The 25,971-nt window shown below is 34.2% G+C and overlaps 1 protein-coding gene across 1 annotated transcript; it reads right to left on the minus strand.

Moving 5' to 3' along the window:
* Window positions 1–8,452: 8,452 nt before the first annotated feature.
* Window positions 8,453–9,808, minus strand: LOC107794136 (putative methyltransferase At1g29790). The gene has a single exon (XM_016616601.2). It carries the CDS (start codon window positions 9,767–9,769, stop codon window positions 8,579–8,581), a length of 1,191 nt encoding a protein of 396 aa, XP_016472087.2. The 5' UTR covers window positions 9,770–9,808; the 3' UTR covers window positions 8,453–8,578.
* Window positions 9,809–25,971: the final 16,163 nt, after the last annotated feature.

The raw sequence follows: 25,971 nt of genomic DNA on the forward strand, positions 1-25,971 counted from the left end.
TTGTGATTCGTGGATTTCCGGGTCTTGGATTTAGATATTGGTTTTGAGATCTGTATAAATATGGTGTATGCCGAGCGGCACATTTAACACTGTTATTGCCTTATTTCTGGTTTAAATTGTTTTATTTCCGCAAGTTTTGGTTATATTCCGCAAGTTTAGGCTTACCTAGTCGTAGAGACTAGGTTCCATCACGATGGTTCACGGAGGGCGAACCGGGGTCGTGACAATTACGGTATTTTATCATTGAAGTTTGGTGTAGCACTATAACTACCATGGCGTGCTGCTGGAGCAAAGCCTCGTCCTCTCGAGTTAAACCTTCCTCCATTGCGATGTCGTCCTCTTCCTCTTTGTCCAACGAAAGCTTGTTCATGGTGAGGTTGCAAGTGATCTTTCTCCTCGCTTAGGTTTCATTAATCATCATCTGTTCATGAGCTTGCAAGGCTACAACAAACTGATTATAAGTAGGATAAGGGGCCTTTGCTAACATAGCAGATCGAAAATCCTTATATTTAGCACCAAAACCCCTAGCTAGTTGAAATGTTTTACTTGTATCGTCCATTGGCTTTTTAATTGCAGCCAAGCTATCACATAAGCCTTTCAACTTCTTAAGGTATTCATTAATTTGCTTAATATGATTTTCATGTTAATATGATTTACAATACTAATTGAACATTATTTGTTCATGGAATATGATTAGTTTTTAAATAAAAAATTGAATTTTTTTTCTAGTTTACATAATCTGTTTAGGACAATTTTTGGGTGAAATTCTTTCTAACGCTCACAAAACTTCAAACTTTTTTCAATTAAAATGCATGTTAAAACATAATTTTAACTTTTAAAAATTATTTTTCAACACAACTTCAAAAACTCTTTTTTTCAAGTTTCGACCAAATCTATGTTTAAATTTAAATCTTGGATTTGCATCTGCAGATAACAGACAACAACAACAACCCAGTATAATTCCACTAATGAGGTCTGGGGGGTAGTGTGTATGCAGACCTTACCCCTACCCTAGGGTAGAGAGGCTGTTTCCAAATAGACTATCGATATCCTTCCCTCCAAGAACTCCCCACCTTGCTCTTGGGGTGACTCGAACTCACAACCTCTTGATTGTACGTGGAAATTGCTTACCATCAGGTAACAGAATGAAATGAAATTGACCATACAAGATTAAGAATAAGTGAAAATACCTGGCAAAGGTCGAAGAAAAGTAGAAGATTTCCTCTCTTGATGATTAACATACTCTTTACGGAATCATAGTGAAATCCCACCAAGAGCAACTGCTGGACCACCTATTGTAATAGAAGTTCAAAATTGCATCCATTGGTTATGAAAATCTACAAGCTGAAAACTGAAAGTATAAAGAGAATAGTAAGAAGAAGCAGAGTAAAATTGGTGAGTATGGTTATGCATGGAATAACAAGTGTCAATATAAACAAAAAAGTTAGGGAAAATGCATAAGTACCCCTAACCTATAATCGGATTTCCAATTACACATTTTATCTTTGTAGGGGTCCTATTACCCCTTGAACTATTTTTAAATGGAATTAGTATCACCCGAAATGCCACTACCACATCCATATTTGTTAGTGAAATACACGCGTCTAACACATGTATTTCCCATTAAAATCATTTTTTTCTTGTTTTTTCCCATCTATTTCCTTTCCCAAATCACTTTTTGTATTTTTTAAAATTCTTTTTCCATTTTCGCACAACCCACCTTCTCCCATCGCCCAACCCACAAGTGAAGTAGTGAAAATTTTGAAGGAATAAACATTGAGCTCCTAGAAAACTTTCTAGCAATCAATAAACAACAACCAAATTCTTCTTCTTTGTTCTCTCTTTTTTGTAAATTGGATTAATTAAAAAAATAGGACTCTCCTAACCCACCCCACTACCTAAAGCAGTGAAAGGCCAAAGGCCCAAATCGGGAAACGGCGAGCATAGCGAAAATATTTTTTGCAAATAATAATCAAAAACCTTTTTCTTGTTCAGTCTTTTCTGGGCTTCTTCGTGGTTTAATCGAAAATTGATATTGGGACGAGATTTTTCGTTCTTTTCTGTGAGAAGCAATTGCATTTGAAAGTTTAAAAGTGGTGAGTGAAGAAACTAAAAATAGCAGTAATTCTCTATAAAGTGTAGGGGTGTCAATGGATATTCGAAAACCGACTAAACCGACAGAACCGTACCGCACCGAACCGAATTTTAGGTTTCTTTTTAAGAAACTGTAGGTTTTTATATAAATCTATAACCGCACCGATAATTAGGGTAGGTTTTTTATTTTATAAAAATAAACCGAAAAAATATCGAACCCTACCGAATAAATTTTACATGTAGAAAATATATTTATTTAGTAAGTTTAAAAATAATAATGCAGTAAATTTTCTTTGGGACTTGGAATTATGAAAACTATTACAAGCCAACAAGTAATTAAACTCAAAATACTAATTCCTAAAATCTATTATGCTACTTCTATTTAAACTAAGTTATTTCAAGTATCTTTATTAGCAAGACACAAAGTATTCTAGCGATTATGAGTAGCAAACTACAATGTATTGAATATGTTTCTTTCATATAATTTAGATTTATCTTTTTGAATATTTAATCTTCTATAGACTTTATTCTTGAGTCCCAACTTGGTATATCTTTCAACTCGTGTGATTTATATTTTCTTTGCTTTTGTTTGATTTCTTTTACGCTGTTGTAGAATAGTTGATGGATCTATACTCTAGCCATCTTTTTTTTTAATTCATCACCCTTTAAATAATAAAAATGTCTAGAGAGTTTTGCTAAGTCCTATAAAAGAATGTATGTTATTGCATTCTACTTCTACTGGTGAATTTTATATGATATTAAAAAAATACCGAAAATTAACCGAACCGTACCGATACCGAAGAGAAACCGACATGATTGGGACAGTTTCGAAAAGTCTAATTTTGATTATACATAATAGAATAACCGAAAAATTGGTATGATACAAATTTTATAAAATAACCGGCCGAACCGAACCATTGACACCCCTAATAAAGTGTAGTGAAATATGTAGAGGAAAGAATAAAATCTTCAACTCAATCTCGCGGAAAATATGGAGAATGCCGGAGCTAATTTCCGGCCAATCTATAAGTAACAAAACTGGAGGAAAGAAAAGGAAAAGGAAAAGAAAAACCAGAAAAAAGAAAAAATAGAAAATAGTACTCCTATATTTTATAAAAATATAATAAAAATAAAATTTCAGTATTCTCTCTCTTTCTCACTCTCCCAAGGAGAGTGACATACACTCTCTTCTGCCATATAACACTAAGGGTATAGTAATTTCATTTAATTCTACTTTAAAATAGTTTAGGAGGTAATAAAAATCTCGCAAAGATGTGTAGTTGGGAATCCGGCTATAGGTAAGGAGGTATTTATGCATTTTCCCAAGTTGAATAATAACTACAGATTACTAGTGATTACGTTCCGTGGCGACCGCTTTAGTTGCCAGAAAAGGATGTTTCAGCTAGTAGCGACTTAACTTAAACTGACAACCATCCGTGGCGACCGCTTTAGTCGCCACAAAAAGAAACTTTCAGCCGCGACCTAAGTGTTGCTATTGTTAGTACCTTAAATAAAGATTTTCAGTGACGACTTTTTAGTTGCCCCAAAAGTAAGTTTCAGCGACGTACTCCATATTATTGATAGCAGCGATCTACCTTAAATTAACACTACAGATTTTAAGGCCTCTTATTTAAGGTAGGTCGCTACAAAAAACAGCAACATATAGTTCACCGTTGAAACTTACCTTTGTCGGCGACTAAAGAGGTCACTACAGAAAATCGTCACTGAAAACTTCGTTTTCTTTAGTGCTACTTCGGTTTGTAGTTAATTATTAGTATACATTTTATGTGCTAAAATGTCAGACTAATTTGCCTGATGTTTTTGTATGATCAGTAATTATTATTTACAGCTCTCAAACCCTCCAATATGATGGCACACTAAAAATACCTCATTTACAGAGTTTGTGAATCAACAGAATTCAATGTTATTTTGTCCTGTTATTGTCTGAACTTCTTAGTTTTATACATTCAACGCTTCCTATGTTAAAAAGCAAGAGAAATGTTTGTTGTTCTTGTAACGACCCCACCGGTTGTTTTGAGAATTAGCGTCTCGTTCAGCGGCTTAAGGCCTCGAGCAGCTTCGTATTATGTGTTTATGACTTGCGTGTGTGGTCGAGTTCGATTTTTGGATGATTCGGGACCAAGTTGGAAGAAGGATTCTTGTTTTAGAAGCATAAGCGGTAAGAGTTGACCGGAGTTTGACCTTTGTGTAGACGACTCCGGAATGGAGTTTTGATGATTCATTAGCTCCATAGGATGATTCTAGACTTAGGAGCATGACCGGATGTTGATTTGAAGGTCCGTAGGTCGTTTCAGCGCAAAATTGGTGAAATTGGAAAATGGAAGGTTTGGAAGTTTGACCGTGAGTTGACTTTATTGATATTGGGGTCGGAATTCGATTTCGAAAGTTAGTAGAGGTCTGTCATGTCATTTATGACTTGTGTGCAAAATTTGAAGCCAGTCAAAATGTTTTGGTATGAATAAACATTAGTTTTGAAATTCGGAAGTTTATAAGGCCATTAGGCTTGAACCGATGCGCGATTCATGGTTCTAGTGTTGTTTGATGTAATTTGGCGCTTCGAGCGTATTCGTATGATGTTTTAGGACTTGTTGGTATGTTTGGTTGAGGTCCCGAGGGCCTCGGGTGTGTTTCGGGTGAGTTTTGAACAAGTTTAGGCATTTCGGCACTTTGATGATGTTCTGGAGCAGTCGAAGTGCGGAGGGCACATTTTTGGAGTGCTGAGGCAAAGCCCATGTGTGGCCGTAGTGGAATATCTCCTCACTCTGGGAGTTTGCAGCCACACATGGGCTTTGCCTCAGCACTCCAAAAATGTGCTCTCCGCACTTCGACGCTCCAGAGCATCATCAAAGTGCTGAAATGCCCAAACTTGTTCAAAACCCACCCGAAACACACCCGAAGATCCCGGGACCTCAACCAAACATACTAACAAGTCCTAAAACATCATGCGAACACGCTCTAAGCGTCAAATCATATCAAACAACACTAGAACCATGAATCACGCATCGATTCAAGCCTAATGAACTTATGAACTTCCGAATTTCAAAACTAATGCCGATTCATACGAAAATAATTCCGATTGACTTTAATCTTTGAACACAAGTCATAAATGATATGATGGACCTACTCTAACTTCTGAAATCGAATTCCGACCCCGATATCAATAAAGTCAACTCCCGGTCATACTTCCAAACCTTCCATTTTCCAATTCGTGTCAAAACGACCTACGGACCTCCAAATCAACATCCGGTCACGCTCCTAAGTCTAGAATCATCCTACGGAGCTATTGGAATCATCAAAACTCCATTCCAGAGTCGTCTACAAACGCAAGTCATAACACATAATACAAAGATGCTCAAGGCCTTAAGCCGATGAACGGGATGCTAATTCTCAAAACGACCGGTGGGTCGTTACAGTTCTACAGAATTTAATTCTGTTTCATTAAACAAGTAAAGAATAGTAAAGAAGCTGCAAAAGTTTGTCTGAACTTGAGGTTGCATTAATTTTCACTTCCATCTATGCATATTGTAGAACATGATCTTGCAAGTTCATATATTTGGAAGTTTTGATCAACCAAATTAATTGTCCGGAATAAGATAGTAGTGTCATTCCATGATGATAATGTTAAGAACTTCTTAGTTTTATAATTGAAAATTGAAAGCTCTATTCATCTGTTGTAATACACTCTTTTAGTTTCCTACTTATCACCTGCTTTGCAATCTGTTTTGATCTACCATTTTACAAAATATGATCATTTCATGATGACTACTCAATAGATAACAAGCTGTTGGTTTCCACTTTCTTGGTGCAAAGAATAAGCTGAACAGCAACACGAAGTAATTGAGAGGAGCAATGCTTTGTGAAGATCTCCAGCGGCCACACCTTTCTTGATTAGTGAAATGATGTAATCCATGAACGCTGAATCACAGGGTAATTTAATAGGGCCACCACTTGGCAGCCCAAACTCTTCTTCCGACAGGTTTAAGAGTTGCCTAACGACCTCATTTTCAAGGTATGCCAAGGGAATAGCGAAGCGCCTTTGATCAATTGTATAGACTACAAAATGGCCTTTTCCGGTGATAGAGGATGAAGATGTACTACAACTGTCTGTATCACTGCCATTTCTTGGAAATGAAATCCTTTTCCTCTGCTTGGCCGCGAACTTTTGCCATCTCCTGGCCATCTTGATGAGTTTCTTAGCACTAATCATTGTCATTGCTCTGGAATATTTGAACCAAGAAAGTAAACTCTATAGACAGCTTTGACGACTTAATTGATATTGCTTGTTTTGCTGATGAAAAGGCTCATGGAAAAGGGAATATATATATATATATACACACACAAAGAGGCTGTAGACAAGCTTTGAGTTGGAGCCGAAGTTTTGCTACTAACAACAAAGGCAAGGCCATGTGCTAATGCCTGTTGGTCATGTATATATGGGGCCTTAAATTGGTAAATAAACTCCTCTCTTCACTTTGGCAGACAACAACTTGGACCTATTAGTTAGGCTATCAGCTCATACTTGGGAATCCTCACGAAATTCCAATAATTTCAAAACCATAAATGAATGAAGAATTGCTGGTAGAAGAACAAACCATGTGCTTAGGGGTCTTTAAATTGTCGTCTTGGCTGGTTTTCCTTTATACAAATGACACTGCATTAAATGTGATTAAAACCTGCAACATACTTAAATCTTGATTATCGTGGGCTTTGCACAAAAAGCCCTCCAAGTGGATGGTCTTGAATTTTTGTTTCCGCTGCCCCATTTGTAGAACTTCAAGTTTAATAAGTGTTAGCTCTTTGCTTGCCCCTATGGGCAACACATTTAACTTTTGACCTTGAACTTCTGCCCATAGGGCAAGTGGGGGTCAAACTTTATAAACTACCTCAAAAAGTGTCATATTTTCTCAAATTGGATGGTCTTAATTTTTTCCTTGCTTGCCCCATGGGCAAAATTTCAAGTTCAGCAAGTGTTGCTCCTTGCTTGCCCATGGGCATGGACATAATTTCAAGTTTAACAAGTGTTGTACCTTGCTTGCCCCAAAGGCAATAGTTTTAACTTTTGACCTTGAAATTCTACTCATGGAGCAAGCTAGCGGTGGTCAAAAGTTAGAGACCAACCCAAAAAGTGTCATATTTCTCTACTATTGCTCTCTATCTATAGTAGTGTATACAAGTACATGAAGAAATAAAGTCAAGAAAAAGTAACAGACTTCAGAATGCAAATAGTTGAAAAGATCCTCTTTAGATATCTGAATTTATACCCCTGTAGTTCTCTAAAGATTTGCTCTTTTTGCATACCTTTCCATCTAATAGAAATTTGATCTACTTTTATAGCCTCTTCTTTTTCCATTATTTCCAGCAAACAAACAAATGGACTTTGAATTCTGAATGGAATGTGTGAAGCATTCTTGTAATTTTTGCTACTAACAACAAAAGGCAAATCCATGTGCTGCTCCATTCTTGGTCATGTACAGGGGTGGCAAATGGGCGGGTCGGATATGAACGGATCAAAACGGGTAATTCAAAAAACGGATAAATTGTCCGACCCGACCCGTATTGGAGGCGGATAAAAAACGAGTTATCTGGCGGATAATATGTATATTATCCATGACCTCTTGAATATGATCACTTATGGGAGAATTCTTAGTCTTCCAAACTTGAGGAACCCCAATTTGAGGCTTTACAAATGTAAAAGTTAAACATAATTAGTTATCCATTTGGTTAACCATTTTCTAAGTGGATAATATGGTTCTTATCCATATTCGACCCGTTTTTAAATGGTTCATTATCCAACCCATTTTTTGATGGATAATATGGGTGGATAACTATTTTCTTTAATTTTAACCATTTTGCCTCCTTAGTCATGTAGATAAAAGACATTTAATTATCCCTTCTGTAAATATGTCTTCATCGATTAATCCATTCTTGGAAATGAAATCATAATACGAATGGATTTTACTTACAAATAACTGTATGTGTGCATACAAAATACTATGGATTGATACTTGTATTAATTTTTTGTAACTACAAAAAATTTTGTATTTAATATGTTGTGTGGTTTGTGTTATTTTATGGATCTGAAAATAGCGAATTGAGTAGTTAAGCATATATCAGAACTGCAACTTTAGGTCTAGTCTTGTGGTATGATCTATCTCGAGGATCTCTCGGAGACAGCGTCTCTATCTGCCCTTCTAAGGTAGGGGTAAGGTTGCGTACGTCTTACCCTCCCCATACCCAACTTGTGGGAACTCACAGAGTTTGTTGTTGTTCAAGAAATGCGGAAGCAAGATATAAGTTTTTAACTAACAAGAATCATATATTCAAACTCAAGCTGTTATATATATGTATTTAATGTCTGCATATGTCATTTGAGTACAATAGAACAAAAGAACATATAAGGAGAACACAGCTTTCTTCTCTCCTATTTCCGAGTTAGAAAATAAAAAAGGAACACTAAATAGTGTTACCAAGAATTCTTCAATGGCTTCTCCAACAATGCTGAAAGATACATCTCGTTTAGCTCGGGGCCTCTATCGAGCTTTCGCCCCACAATCCACTTCACTTTATTGAATCCAACACTGTCGATAAGTGGCGCATAAACTTGCTCCAACTGATCACCAGCACAGAAGAAATGGTCAAGCCAAAACAAACCACCAGGCCGAAGCACCCTATAAATATCAAACAACAAGAAGTGCAGAAGTGTAGTCGGTATCCAGTTACTCATTACATGCATTGAGTGTACAATATCCAACGTGTTGTCGAAAAATGGAAGTCTTTGTGAAATACTAACGTACAATGGTATAACTCCTCTTGAAGCTATAAAGTTATTAAAAGGACCATTTAGGTTCATTGAAGTGGTCACAATTGTAATATTCCTTTCTCTCATTCTTATTGCAAATGTAGCCACACCACCTCCAATATCGAGTCCAATTCTAATTGTTCCTGGTTTCTTTACTGCTAACACTTCATCAATAGAGAAGTCAAGACGAGTACCAGTTTTCGCTGTCCAACGCGATTTCTCTTTGCCATTTAGATCGAAACAATCTTTACAATCGTCAAATCCTCTCTGATTTCTAACGCGATTGACTAGACAATCGTAGTTTTTGCAAGTATAGCCACTCCAAACTACAGAGGAATCAGAGGGTGTATTCCAAAAACTCTCAGGAATTGGATAAGGCTCAACATATTCTTGTTGAGCAGCTGCACGACATCTACGACGAGGAAGTGGCTCACAACCTTTAAGAAGCAACTTTTGTGCTAGAAAATCATCATCAGGACAAGAACCATTGACATTATATGACATGTAACGATTAAGTAAATCGCGAAACAAAGTACACGGACTACCAACTGGAGGCATGATTTCGTTAGAGTCAAAGTTTTTGCTGAATCCTAAAGGGAGTTTTTGTGGAGATGTTAAAGAAAGGAACTCAGATGGAAGATTTTGATCAGATTGTGTGTTATCAGATACTTGAACAGCTTCATATTTAGGTGCTACTTTAGCCACAACAGGTGAAGCAATATCTATTTGCTGATTTAGAGAACAAGAGGTGTTAAAAGAGGTAGAAATGAACAATGTTAAGAGATTTGAGGATACTAAAAGGAAGGCAAAAAACAAGTTAGAAGAAAGAAACTTGTTCTTTTTAGTGGAATCCATGGGAATTCTTTCTTTGTCTGATTAATCTTGAACTCTCAAATCTAGTCTTTATATGCTTATAATTAAGTCATAATCATCTGCCCACTGGAGGCATATAAAATTAATGCGTGCATTTGTATTTTGTATCCACTAACTTAAAATCCTGAATTATTTACTATTATTTAGCACTTTAATTCTTCACTAAGGTATGTTCTATCAAAGGAGAGTTGGATATTTAAGAGCATTGTGCATGATAAATGATTTATTTGGCTTTTTACCCAATGTTCAATATTTGTATTGGAGCCCGATTAATCCAGATTTGTATTGCGTAAGGGCTATTAAAAGGGGAAGCACTTCCTCCTAAGATTTTTTTATTTTCTAAGACTCGAACCTGAGATCTCTAATTAAAGGTGGAAGGATCTTATCCATAGCAAGTAGTAAAGGTAGAACCAAGATTTCAATTTTATGGGTTCTGAAGTGCTAATAACTAGGATCTAAATTTAATATTTTTATATATTTAATAAATTTTTAAACACAAATATACTATTTGAATAAAAATTACTAAGTTCGACAAACTCGTAGCCGGACTTCTAGCTCCGCCCATAGTGAGAACTTGTAGAATGTCACAAATGTGAAACTCAAAGACGTTCAATATTCATAAATTATGTTGCTTATTTTATTACCAAGAATCAACTTTTGTATTTAAGATTCCTTATATTTGAAGCAAGAGGCAAAAAGAATTGACAACTTGCAACTTCAGAATTTGAAAATAAATATTCAAGTTTGACTAATTCCAATGTTAATTTCACCATGCAGGTCTTTGTAAAGTGTTAATCAGAAGCACCTTCTATAAATCTTACCACTACTAAGTAACAAAACTCTAAGGTTTGCCAAGGATATCTTGGTTATAATTAGTCAAAGGAGAGTTAGGTATTTATGAGTATTGTGTATGATAAACTATTTTTTTTTTTTGTTTTCTACGTGGCGTTCGATACTCGTATTGAAGCCCCAACTAATCCAGATTTGCACCACGCAAGGCTATTAAAAGGGGGAAGCACTTTGTGCCAAATTTTTTTTTTATTTCCCAGAGCCCAAAACCGAGATATTTGATTAAAGGTGGAAAGATCCTATCCATAGCAAGTAGTACAGACGTAGCTAGGATTTCAACTTTATGGATTCAGAATTTTAGAATGATAATTTCAAGTGCTAATAACTGAATTCTAAATTTAATATTTACACATATTTAATAAATTTTTCAATATAATATAGTGTTTGCGCAAAATCTATTAGCTCGGTCAAACTTGTAGTCGGGCTTCTGGCTCCGCCTCTGACAAGTAGTGAGAACTTGTAGGGTGAAATTCAAAAATAGTCAGATTTATAAGTGGTAATCGAAAAATAGTTACAGTTTCGTAAGAAATCAAAAAATTTCCACTTTTCATATAAAGATAAATCAGAACAAAAACACTATTCAAAATCTAGAAAATATTCCAGCATAATATACTGGAGTTCGAATTTTTTACATGTGAACTTCCAGCATAATATACTAGAGTTTCAGCATAATATGCTGGAAGTTCATACACAGGTGCTCCAATCTCCAGTAAATTATGCTAGAGCTTTCTGTGTGTTGGAGTTCCAACATAAGATGCTGGAAGTTCTTACACGAGTGCTTCAATCTCCAGTATATTATGCTGAAACTTTCTGTGTTGCAGCAAAATAGTGACTATTTTTTAATGACTTTGCGAATGCTGACTATTTTTCAATTATCAGTCCTAAAACTGGTTAGACGGTACTATTTTTACCTTGTAGAAGGTCACTCATGTTAACTCATAGAAGTTTAACGTTCATAAATTATGTTGCTTATTCTATTACCAAAAACCAACCTTTGTATTTATGATTTGTTATATTTGAAGCAAGAAGCAAAATATTGGCAACTTGCAACTTCTAAATTGATATAAATATTCAAGTTTGACTAAGAAGGAGACTTGACGTAACTGGTAAATTTGATGTCAAGTGACTAGGAGGTTATGGGTTCGAGCCGTGAAAACAGGCTCTTGCAGAAATGCAGGGTAAGGCTGCGTACAGTAGACTCTTGTCGTCCGGCCCTTCCTCGGAATCCCGTGCATAGCGGGAGCTTAGTGTACCGAACTACTTTTTTATTTTATTTTATTCAAGTTTGACTCATTCCAACGTTTAATTTCACCATGCAAGTCTTTGTGAAGTGTGAATCAGAAGCACCCCTTGGTTATTTAATCCCATTTAGCTATTTTAGGGCGTTTTTAGCTGCATATTTTACGGAACGATTCACATGATAGTCTATAGTTTAATCTGCTAAAAAGTTTTTGGAATTCGCACTGTTTATTCCATTTTGAACCAGATTTATTGAAGTTCTTAGTACTATGTATATATTTCAAACTTTTTTTTATAACAGTCTTGTTTTTCGGACTTTTATTTGTGTCTTTTATAGCGATTAGCTTATTTTACACCTATAATAATATTTGATATTTAAATCTTATTCACCATTGTAGATTAAAAAATTATACCCAAAATATTTTTTTGTAAAACTGTTTATGTTATAAAAGAAGCTGTAAATAGATGTTAAAACTAGAATTGTCTCCTCTTCTAATGCAGATAAACTTAGTAAAAATAGTACGGGCTAGCCAGTTTTCGGAATGGTCATTGAGAAATAGATATTGTTTGCAAAGTTACTGAAAAACAGCCACTATTTTGCTGCAACACGGAAAATTCCAACATAATATACTGAAGATTGGAGCACATGTGTATGAACTTCCAGCATATTATGTTGGACCGGTATACTGGAACTCCAGTATATTATGCTGGAAGTCCAATCCAGTATACTTATACTGGAACTCCAGCAAAATATACTGGAGTTCCAGTATAATATACCGGTCCAGCATAAAAATATTTGGAAAAAGAAGGGATATTCGATAACATTAAAGGCTTTTTCGTTAGCGAAATCTCTTTCTACCGGGAATTCAAAAAGTTTTTTTGTACGCCAAACAAAAATAAATAAGTAATAAAACGTTCGAATAATTTGAATCAACTTGAAAAGAGAATTCAATTATTTCAGTATATTATGCTGAAGTATTTTCCGGATTTTGAACAGTATTATCGTTCAGATTTATCTTTACATGGAAAGTAGCTAAATTTCGATTACTTTTGAAATTATGACTATTTTTGAATGACCACTTGTAAATCTGGCTATTTTTGAATTTCTTCCAATTGACCCTTACTTAGGTCATATATATGAGTATTATGCAAAGGCCTATTTGGAAGGAATGGGAGAAAAAAGACATTCAAAAATTAGACTTTATTAGTGGACCAAGGACCAGTTTCTACTGGACTGGGTCATTGATACAATGATTTGGGCCGAATCAATTTAGTTGAAGAATTAAGGGTTTTCTAAATTTTTAGCTCGTGTTAGAAACTATTTATATTCGATAGCCAAACAAATATACAAAATTTGTATAATTTTTGTATATAACATACAGAATGTGCGTGTGTGTCTATATATAAAAAAAATATACAAAAAATATATATTTTTTCGGTTATTATTTTGATGGTGGCTATACAGTGTCATTTTTCCTAAGTATTAACTCAAATAGTTGTCGATCCAGTGGGATATATAATACACATATAATTCATAAATATTATATGTACACCCATATATAATTAGTGTATAATTTATGTATACCGGTTAGAAAAAAGTAAAAGTGATTTTACCTGGTTATTTATGTAAAGATTCCTTTTTCCATGCTTCTTCCCCTATCTAAAAAAGTTAAATTTTCCTCTAAGTGAATATTTTAGTACTATGAGCCCGTTTGGCTTAGCTGATTTAGAGTAGCTGAAAAGTATTAGGTGTTGAAAAGGGGTATTTGCATCTATACCCGCTTTTTGTGTCACGTTTTAACTTGTGCCCACTTTGCAAAAAAAATTGCAAGCGTACCCACTTTTTCGCATAACTTCAGCATATGAGGCTGAAGTAGCAAAGGCAATTACGCAAAACTTCAACATTCTAGTAGCCGGGCCTAAAGTTCAGCTCTAGAGCTGAAGTTTTTGTTTTGTAACTGGCGAACTTCAGCTCTAGGGCTGAAGTTTTTGTTTTTGTAACTGGCTAGAGCTGAAGTTTTTGTTTTGTAACTAGCGAACTTCAGCTCTAGAACTGAAGTTTTTATTTTGTAACTATCGAACTTCAGCTCTAATACATCTGTCAAGCTTTCTGTCGTATTCACCCATTCCAGTCCTTTTTTGTATATGTCTCCTCGTTGTAATTGCTGGTGAAAAATCTGTCTGCCTCTAGCCTCCTACATATTTGCAAATCAACATTCCATTAGTAGTTCTTCAAAAGATTTGAGTTTTACTCACGTATTATTAATACAGTGATGACAGGTCAATTACCATTTTTACTATTCTATTACTTATCATAAAAATGGGTTTAACTTTTATACACTAATAAATCACGTAAAAGATTATAGTCGATAAAAAAGCAATTCAGTGCATCAAGTTCTCGCAATATGCGGGGTTCGGGAAAGTGAAAAATGAAAAAGAAGAAATTTCCATTAAAAGTACGGAATTTAAAAAGAAGAAGAAGAAGAAGGAGGAGGAAGAAGAGAAAGAGGGCTGAAATTATTTAAAAAGTGGGTACAAGTTAAAAGTTTTTTAAAAAAATGGGTATAGGTTAAATGGGGGTGACCAAATAAGGCGCCTCATGCAATTTTTACTGCTGAAAAGTACTTTTAAGTGCTGAAGCTAATTTAAAAAATAAACAGTTACGTGTTTGGATAAAAGTGCTGAACTTAATAATAAGCAACTGAAGAACTGGGTATACGAAGAGTTTTATTTTAAAAAAAAAAGTATTTTAGGGATAGAATAGTAAATATTTTGGTCAAACCTAAAGTGTTTATAAGCTGAAATTTAATAAGTTGGGGGAGACCAACTTATGACTTTTGGCTTATTTATTTTCAATTTTATCAAACGCGTAGATAAGTCAAAAAGTGTTTATAAGCTCGTTTGACCAGCATATAAGCTTAGCCAAAACTCTCTATTTCTGATTTCGTGCCTAAAATCATACCTAGCTGAATCCGACTTTTGAAAAGTCATTGATCGTCAATTGTTGACCATTTAATCAATAGGAAAATCTATATATATATATATAAAGGAGGGAATAAAAAAGTCTTTGGCCATGTAATCTATTTATCTTTTTTCTCCTTTTTTTGCAAAATAAGAAAATCTAATTGTTGAATTTTATTTATTGTATTTAATAACGAGAGCTGAAAAGGCAATATATTAAATTTATGATGAGTGGAGTGTGGACATTCATTTCACTCTTCTCTCTTGGTCTTAAATCTCAAGCACCCAACATTCTAATTTGAAAGGACAAAACAAATGTAACGTCTTTTTTGTGAAAAGGAAAAAAAGATTATAATTTCAACTGTTGCATTAACATAAATTCAATATTATTGTCCAGATTTTTTTTTTTTTTTTTTTTTGCTTTACATATCTTTGATTAGATATGCTCAACATAAAACTTCCGTTATGTAATTCTATTTTCATACAATTTGTTGTTGAATTACTCCATTGAGTTTTGATTAGTGAGACGTACAATTGTCGTGGTATAGTTATTTAAACAATGTGAATATCTTTTTCCTATTTTTTTTTTGTTGAGTTAACAAATATAATTTTAGGTATTTGAGAGGGAAAGAAGCATTCCAAGTAACTAACACGAGCCGATTTGTCTGAAGTTTCTCCTTGATCTCTAAGTAAGTAAATTTATCCTGATAATAATTTAATAATCCTAGAATTAAAGCTAGGAAGCAGAGTTACAATTTATGTAGAGGAAAGTAATGTGACCTTTCTAATAATAGTGGAAAGGAAATATGAGTACTGTTATAAAACAATAAAAGAAGAAGAAGAGTATTGCCGAGAAAAGTAGGGAGAATTTTTTTTATTGATTTTGGGATGAATTATAATGGAATAGAACCCTCTATTTATAGGGAGAGGCTGACTTAGCCACCAAATATGAACCCTTGAATCTCTCTAAATATAGACATTCACCATAAATAAAATTCTAGGAAATACGAGTACGTAACAGTAATGGACATTTGTTTTGTTTTGTTTTCTTTCTATTTGTAGTTTCCGTACTTTTAAATTTTATTCTATTTTTTCTTTTCCTTTCATATTTCTTTTTTAAAAAATTGATAAAACTAGAATTTAAAAGGTTTTACTATCTAATGAACAAAAAAGTTAAGTACTTATATATACATGTATTTAATATACTATGATTTAATTAAGAGAATCATGCACACATCCATCACGTATGGTTAATGTAAATTTGAGATTTCAACAATATATAAAGTTATTTTTATATTCACATGCTTGATAAATATTATTGTGACTGAAAATATAAAAAATTTATTTTAAATTCGTTAATATTTTCTATAACCGCGCGAAGCGCAGATCGTTTGACTATTTTGTAATATTACTGATACTTCTAGAGTTTATTATCAGTTAGGTTATTTTACGAGGTACGAGTTGTAGACGTACTGGTCATTTATTTCCTCGTACACTTATTTTATTTTTAATAAATTAGTTTTGAAATGATAATTAAAAAAAAACTTCGCCTTTTTTTCCCCTTCTTGGAGATAAATATATTCTCTTTTTCTTTTGTGTCGCCATGAAATACTTAAAGGAGAAGGGTTAAAGATAAGATATACACAAATTGCCAAGAACATGTACTATGCTATGATAGTTTCTCTTTATAGATTCATCTTGGGTCATTAACTATTTTTGTTGATAATAATGTTCCGGCCAGCGTGTACATATCTCGACTAATTTTCAGGGTCAACTTATGCACATCTCGACTAATTTTCTGGGGTACTTGTTACTTCCCACTTGCACATATACCAAATTCTCAATATCAAGACTTAAATAAATGAGAAAAATCACCTAGTATTTTGCCGCATATCTTCAGCTTAATGAGGAAATAATCCTTGATAGGAGGTCGTGAAGGCAAAGAATTAAGATAGTAGGTTTGTAGGTAATCGCATGTTTCTCTTCTGCATACCGGTAGTATTAGTACTACCCCCGTGTTTTCTTAGTTCTTAGTTTTCTATTATTATCTGTTTGTTCTTTGCTTCAGTTATTTTATTTTTCTTGTTGCTTTGTTTTTTCTTTTAATGATTGTTGTGATTAGAATTTTCTTGAGTCAATGGTCTATCGGAAATAGCTTTTTCACCTTTATAAAGGTAAAGGTAAAGCTGCGTACACATTATCTTTCTCATTTCACTAGGTATATTGTTGTTTCTCATTTCACTAGGTATATTGTTGTTGTTAAGGTTGAGTTGCCATTAATTATATATCTGTTATAAAATAAAAGCAATGCAGTAAAATGTAAACAAGAAGAGATAGAGAGAATGGGGAAGTGTTTTCTTCTTTCACTTTGGTGTATTTTCCTATCTATTACAAGGCCTTTATATAGGTATGAAAAGTGAAGAAAATATGTCATGGAATATGTCATTGAACATAGAAAATATGTCATTGAATATATCATTAACCATTTGAGAGAAAGATCATGGAGGAAGAGTAGACATCCACCATATTTTGATTTTTATCATAACACTCCCCCTTGGATGTCCATAAATAATGTGTCTCGTTAAAACCTTATTAGGAAAAAGTACACATATTTAGAAATACGCCTTTTGGTTGCCTCGTTAAAAACCTTGCAGGGAAAACCCAATGGGACCAAACCTTGTAAGGGAAAAAGAGTACAACGCGTATTAACTCCCCCTGATGAGAAATCACTTAATGTCTCGAAGACGACGCATTCCAATCTTATATATCAACTTTTCAAATATTGAGGTTGGTAATGCCTTAGTGAACAGATCAGCCAAATTATTACTTGAACGAACTTGTTGTACATCTATTTCACCATTCTTCTGAAGATCATGAGTGAAAAAGAATTTCGGTGAAATGAGTTTTGTTCTATCTCCTTTGATATATCCTCCTTTCAATTGAGCTATGCATGTAGCATTGTCTTCATACAATATTGTTGGAATATTCTCTTTTGAAGAAAGACCACATGTTTGCTGAATGTGTTGAGTTATAGATCTTAACCAAACGCATTCTCGACTTGCTTCGTGAATGGATATTATCTCTGCATGATTTGAAGAAGTAGCAACCATAGTTTGTTTTGTCGAACGCCATGATATGGTTGTACCTCCACTTGTAAATAAATAGCCTGTCTGAGATCGACCTTTGTGTGGATCAGACAAATATCCTGCATCTGCATAACCAATCAATGATGGTTTGGATTCATTTGAATAAAATAAACCCATATCAATGGTCCCTTGGAGGTATCTGAATATATGTTTAATACCATTCCAGTGTCTTTGTGTTGGCGAAGTACTAAATCTTGCCAATAAGCTTACTGAGAAAGCTATATCTGGTCGAAAATTATTGGCAAGATACATTAATGCCCCAATTGCACTAAGATATGGTACTTCGGCACCAAGAAGCTCTTCATCATTTTCATGAGGTCAGAATAGATCTTTCTTTATATCAATTGATCTTACAACCATCGGGGTACTCAATGGATGTGCTTTATCCATATAGAATCGCTTTAAAATCTTTTCGGTGTATGTCGATTGATGGACAAATATTCCATCTTTCATATACTCAATTTGTAGACCAAGACAAAATTTTGTCTTTCCAAGATCTTTCATTTCAAATTCTTTCTTCAAATAGTCTACTGTTTTTGGAAGCTCCCCAGGAGTTCCAATGATATTTAAATCATCAACATACACGGCGATTATAACAAATTCAGATCCAGACCTTTTTATAAAGACACAGGGACAAATTGGATCATTCTTGTACCCTTCTTTCAACAGGTATTCACTCAGGCGATTGTACCACATACGTCCTGATTGTTTCAATCCGTATAAAGATTTCTGAAGCTTTATTGAACAAGTTTCTCGAAAAAATTTATATGCTTCTGGCACTTTAAATCCCTCAGGTACTTTCATAAAAATTTTGTTGTCTAATGTTCCATACAAATAGGCTGTAACAATATCCATTAGATGCATATCAAGTTTTTCTTGTACTGCCATATTTATGAGATACCTGAAGGTGATAGCATCCACTACAGGAGAATATGTCTCCATATAATCAATTCCAGGCCTTTGGGAAAACCCTTGTGCCACAAGTCGTGCTTTATATCTAACGACTTCATTTTTATCATTTCGTTTTCGCACAAAAACCCATTTATACCCTACTGGCTTTATGCCTTCAGGTGTTCGGACTATAGGTCCGAAGACTTCACGTTTTCCAAGTAAAGTTAACTCTTCCTGGATAGCGTCTTTCCATTTTGGCCAATCATTTCTCTGTCTACATTCATTGACAGATTTTGGTTCAAGATCCTCATCTTGTTGCATTATTTCAACAACAACATTATAAGCAAAAATGTTATCGATAACAATATTATTTCGGTTCCATCTTTTCCCGGTTGAGACATAACTTATTGATATCTCTTCATTTTCATTATTTTTAGGTATCTGGACCTCCCCTAAGGTCTTATCATTTGTTACGTCTTGGGGCTCTTCTTGAGCCACTACCTCTGTGTTATGTTCACTTTGATCACTTGCTCTTTTTCTTCTTCGAGGATTTTTATCCTTAGAACCGATTGGTCTACCACGTTTCAAGCATGGCTTAGACTCATTTGCTTTAGTTAATTGTTCTGTCGGGATATCAACTCGAATTGGAGCATTAGCAGCTGGAATATGTGATTTAGTCACCCTTGGTAGGTTAGTGAATGCATCTGGCAATTGATTTGCAATATTTTGTAAATGAATAATCTTTTGAACCTCTTGTTCACATTGATTTGTTCGAGGATCTAAATGAGACAGTGATAATGCATTCCAATCTATCTTCTTTTTCAGCTGCTTATTTTCTCCCCCTAATGTTGGATATATTGATTCATTAAAATGACAATCAGAAAATCTTGCCGTAAATAAATCTCCAGTCATCGGCTCTAGATATTTTATAATAGAAGGAGATTCATATCCAACATATATCCCCAACCTTCTTTGAGGAACCATCTTTGTGCGTTGTGGTGGAGCAATTGGAACATATATCGCACAACCAAAGATCCTAAGATGGGAAATATTTGGCTCCTGACCAAAAGCCAATTGCAATGGGGAGACTTTATGATAACTTGTGGGCCTTATCCGCACAAGTGCTGTTGCGTGCAAAATAGCATGACCCCATACTGAAATTGGAAGTTTTGTTCTCATAAGCATTGGTCTAGCAATTAATTGGAGGCGTTTGATCAATGATTCTGCTAGACCATTTTGTGTATGAACATGAGCAACCGGATGCTTAATTGTTATCCCAGTTGAAATACAATAATCATTAAAGGCTTGGGATGTAAACTCACCGGCATTATCAAGAAGAATTGTCTTAATTGCATAATCTGGAAATTGTGCTCTTAGCTTTATTATTTGAGCTAACAATCTCGCAAATGCCATATTGCGAGTTGATAGTAAGCACACATGTGACCATCTTGTAGATGCATCTACCAAAATCATATAATATTTGAATGGTCCACATGGAGGGTGAATGGGCCCACATATATCACCCTGTATACGTTCCAGAAATGCAGGGGATTCCATCCTAACTTTAATAGTTGATGGTCTAATAATTAATTTTCCTTGAGAACACGCAGCACAAGAGAATTCCTTAAATTGAAGAATCTTCTGATTCTTCATTGCATGTCCATGTGAATTCTCAATTATTTTACGCATCATATTAGAGCCAGGATGGCCCAACCGGTCATGCCAAATAATAAAATTATCTTGATTTGTAAACTTCTCGTTTAATACGGCATGTGTTTCAATCCTGCTAATACTTATGTAGTATAATCCGGAGGAAAGAGCCGGTAACATTTCAAACACATATTTCTTACCGGACATTATTGTAGTAATATAAAGATATTCAATCTTTTCATCATTTGTAGTCTCAATATGATAGCCATTTTGGCGAATATCTTTGAAACTTAATAAGTTTCTTTGAGATTTACTACAATATAGTGTTTCATCAATAGCCAAATTTGTTCCTCCTGGTAGTAATAAATTGGCTCTTCCAGAACCTTCAATTAATCTTGTACTACCGGATATTGTATTAACATTCGCTTCTTTCATTACCAAATAAGAGAAATATCTCTTATCTTTTAATGACGATAATTCTCCAATTTATTTCCACCATAATGACGATAATTGTTTCGCCCCCTGCCACGTCCACGTTTACGACCATGTCCACGACCAGGATAATTATTTTGTTTTCTTTCAAACTTATCATATGTTGCTACAACATTCACTTCCGGAAATGGAGCTGACCCAGTGTGACGAGTTTCATGATTTTTCATTAATAGAGTATTATTCTGCTCAGCCACAAGTAGGCATGTGATTAACTCAGAATATTTCTTAAAACCTTTTTCATGGTATTGTTGTTGTAGCACCACATTTGAAGCGTGAAAAGTAAAAAATGTTTTTTCCAATAAGTCCTCATATGTGATAGTATCTCCACATAATTTTAATAGAGAACTTTCTTTAAAGATAGCAGAATTATACTCACTTACGGTTTTAAAGTCTTGCAACCTTAAATGTATCCACTCATACCGAGCTTTCGGTAATACCGTAAGTTTTAGGTGGTCATATCAATCCTTCAAATTAATCCATAATTCAAGTGGATCTTTTACGGTTAAATATTCAGTTTTTAACCCTTCATATAGATGATGACGAAGGAAAATCATGGCCTCCGCTTTATCCTGATTTGATGCTTCATTTCCTTGTATAATAGTATTTCCAAGACCTTTAGCGTCAAGATGAATTTCAGCATCAAGGACCCATGATAAATAGTTCCTCCCGGTGATGTCAAGTGCCACAAATTCAAGTTTTGATAAATTTGACATAGTGAAAACTTAATATAATATGGCTCAACTTAGCGGGAGTTAAGAATAAAATTAGAGCTTCGTGCTGATAACGTGTTATAAAATAAAAGCAATGCAGTAAAATGTAAACAAGAAGAGATAGAGATAATGGAGAAGTGTTTTCTTCTTTCACTTTGGTATATTTTCCTATATGTTACAAGGCCTTTATATAGGCATGAAAAGTGAAGAAAATATGTCATGGAATATGTCATTGAACATAGAAAATATGTCATTAACCATTTGAGAGAAAGATCATAGAGGAAGAGTAGACATCCACCATATTTTGATTTTTATCATAACAATATCATATATGTCACACCCCTTTTTAACCAAACTTCACTAAACCCTCTTAAATAAATAAAAAGATTTAGTAAAGCTCAAAAGGGTTTTTAATTAAAAAGTGACAAATTTGTGTTCAAAAGGAAATAACTCAGAGTCGCCACCTGACTTTGATTTCGGTGTGCCAGGTCACCTGAGAAGGTGTTAGGCATTCCCCGAGTCCCGTAGCTAGTACGATTGCGTACATGATCAAGTTGGCTTTAAAATATTCAAATTGAGGTATAAACACAAAAAAGAAAAATAAACACACAAGAGGCTAGAGGTCGTCCCCACCTAAGAAAGATAAAATAAATAGAAGAAAATATTAAAGTTCTATTCTATGCTACCTCTTCTACAATGTTCGCCACGGACTCCAACATATTTACATAGTTCTTCGGGGCATACCCCTGGATAATAATATATACAAACTTCATGGGGTATTCCCCGGATAAATTTTACTACGGGAACGACCTCTCGCCTCAAATTAACAAAATCTTAAGGCTTGTCTAGGCAAATATGAGCTAGTCCACTTACAATAAAGGTATATTTGGGACCAAAGTTAAACGGAAGATTGTTATGATGAATATCACATTATGGTGGATGTCTACTCTTCTTCCATGATCTTCATCTAAAATGCTTAATGACATATTCAATGACATAATTTGTATGTTCAATGACATATTCCATGACATATTTTCTTCACTTTTTATGCCTATATAAAGGTCTTGTAATAGATAGGAAAAAACACACAATTGAATAAGAAATAAGAATCTCTCTCCCTCTCTTTCTCTCTATATCTCTTAGTTTGTTTTTGCTTGTTCTATATTGTTATTTTGGGTTATATTTTATAATACGTTATCAGCACGAAGCTCTAATTTTATTCTTAACTCCAGCTAAGTTGAGCCATATTTTATTGAGGTATGTATCATTATAATCACTTTATTTATGGTAGTACATATATCATATGCTTAATTCTTACAACCTAAATTTTTCTTTGCAATTTTTGATAATTTACATCATTCATGTTGTTGTTCCCTTTTTCATATTTTTGTTTATCATGTTGTTTTTCACACCTGACACAATACCATTAAAAAAAATGTATACATATGTATGTAGTGTATACATTATCTAGTCACTGCAACTAATAAAACGTTAAATTCTATATATATATATATCAATAATATAAAGTGAAATAAAATAATATATAGTTTCTATTTTATGGCATGAATAAAATGAAATAGTAGATTGCTAACATGATATAGCTTTATTTTCATTTCTTTTACCTTAATCGATTTGTTTCATTAATTGTTTATTATTATAATTATTTCTCTAACTTATTCATCTTTTATGATAGTTTTCACTATGTCAAATTTATCAAAACTTGAATTTGTGGCACTTGACATCACCGGGAAGAACTATTTATCATGGGTCCTTGATGCTGAAATTCACCTTGACGCTAAAGGTCTTGGAAATACGATTATACAAGGAAATGAAGCATCAAATCAGGATAAAGCGAAGGCCATGATTTTCCTTCGCCATCATTTACATGAAGGGTTAAAAACTGAATATTTAACAGTAAAAGATCCACTTGAATTATGGATTAATTTGAAGGATCGATATAACCACCTAAAACTTACGGTATTACCGAAAGCTCGGTATGAGTGGATACATTTAAGGTTGCAAGACTTTAAAACTGTAAGTGAGTATAATTCTGTTATCTTTAAAGTAAGTTCTCTATTAAAATTATGTGGAGACACTATCACAGATGAGGACTTATTGGAAAAAATATTTTCTACTTTTCACGCTTCAAATGTGGTGCTACAACAACAATACCGTGAAAAAGGTTTTAAGAAATATTCTGAGTTAATCACATGCCTACTTGTGGCTGAGCAGAATAATACTCTATTAATGAAAAATCATGAAGCCCGTCCCACTGGGTCAGCTCCATTTTCGGAAGTGAATGATGTAGCAACATATGATAAGTTTGAAAGAAAATAAAATAATTACCGTGGTCGTGGACATGGTCGTAAACGTGGACGTGGCAGGGGGCGAAACAATTATCGTCATTATGGTGGAAATAAATTGGAGAACAATAAGGGTTCTCAAATTAATCATTCAAAAGGTAAAGCTAGTATATATCACCGATGTGGTATGAGAGGTCATTGGGCACGCATTTGTCATACGCCAGAACATTTTGCCAAACTTTATCAAGCCTCCCTCAAGAAAAAAGAAAATAATGTGGAGGCACACTTGACCTTTCAAAATAATAATGATGAAGCAGGTCCCTCAAATAAATATGATTCTAAGGCACATCCTGCATATAAAGATGATGATTTTGAAGGCCTAACAAATATTACTCATTTAGAAGTTGGAGACTTCTTTGAGGATATTGACTGAAGAATGAATCATCTTACTGGGGAATGAAGTTATAAAAGTTGTTATGTTTATGTTTGCAACTAGTTTATTTTTTCGTGAGTGTATTTTCCTAATGCATCATGTGTTGCTAGTTTTTATATTTCTAATGTATTTCTTAATATTTTTTTTTTGCTTGTCTTTCATATTTCTTATGATGTATTATTTGTCTTTTTTTTGTTTATGAAGAATATGAAAATTTCACAGTCTTCAGTTGGACTCAAGATTAATAAAGATGATATATGTCTTCTGGATAGTGCTACAACATACACTATTTTAAAAGATAAGAGATATTTCTCTTATTTGGTAATGAAAGAAACGAATATTAATACAATATCCGGTAGTACAAGATTAATTGAAGGTTCTGGAAGAGCCAATTTATTACTACCAGGAGGAACAAATTTGGCTATTGATGAAGCACTATATTGTAGTAAATCTCAAAGAAACTTATTAAGTTTCAAAGATATTCGCCAAAATGGCTATCATATTGAGACTACAAATGATGAAAAGATTGAATATCTTTATATTACTATAATAACGTCCGGTAAGAAATATGTGCTTGAAATGTTACCCGCTTTTTCCTCCGGCTTATACTACACAAGTATTAGCAGGATTAAAACACATGCCGTAGTAAACAAGAAGTTTACTAATCAAGATAATTTTATTATTTGGCATGACCGGTTGGGCCATCCTGGTTCTAATATGATGCGTAAAATAATTGAGAATTCACATGGACATGCAATGAAGAATCAGAAAATTCTTCAATTTAAGGAATTCTCTTGTGCTGCATGTTCTCAAGGAAAATTAATTATTAGACCATCAACTATTAAAATTAGGATGGAATCCCCTGCATTTCTGGAACGTATACAAGGTGATATATGTGGGCTCATTCACCCTCCATGTGGACCATTCAAATATTATATGATTTTGATAGATGCATCTACAAGATGGTCACATGTGTGCTTACTATCAACTCGCAATATGACATTTGCGAGATTGTTGGCTCAAATAATAAAGCTAAGAGCACAATTTCCAGATTATGCAATTAAGACAATCCGTCTTGATAAAGCTGGTGAGTTTACATCTCAAGCCTTTAATGATTATTGCATTTCAACTGGGATAACAAGGAGCATCCGGTTGCTCATGTTCATACACAAAATGGTCTAGCAGAATCATTGATCAAACGCCTCCAATTAATTGCTAGACCAATGCTTATGAGAACAAAACTTCCCATTTCAGTATGGGGTCATGCTATTTTGCACGCAGCATCACTTGTACGGATAAGGCCCACAAGTTATCATAAAGTCTCCCCATTGCAATTGGCTTTTGGTCAGGAGCCAAATATTTCTCATCTTAGGATCTTTGGTTGTGCGATATATGTTCCAATTGCTCCACCACAACGCACAAAGATGGGTCCTCAAAGAAGGTTGGGGATATATGTTGGATATGAATCTCCTTCAATTATAAAATATCTAGAGCCGATGACTGGAGATTT

The sequence above is a fragment of the Nicotiana tabacum genome, chromosome 13, assembly GCF_000715075.1.
Source record: "Nicotiana tabacum cultivar K326 chromosome 13, ASM71507v2, whole genome shotgun sequence".
NCBI lineage: Eukaryota > Viridiplantae > Streptophyta > Magnoliopsida > Solanales > Solanaceae > Nicotiana > Nicotiana tabacum.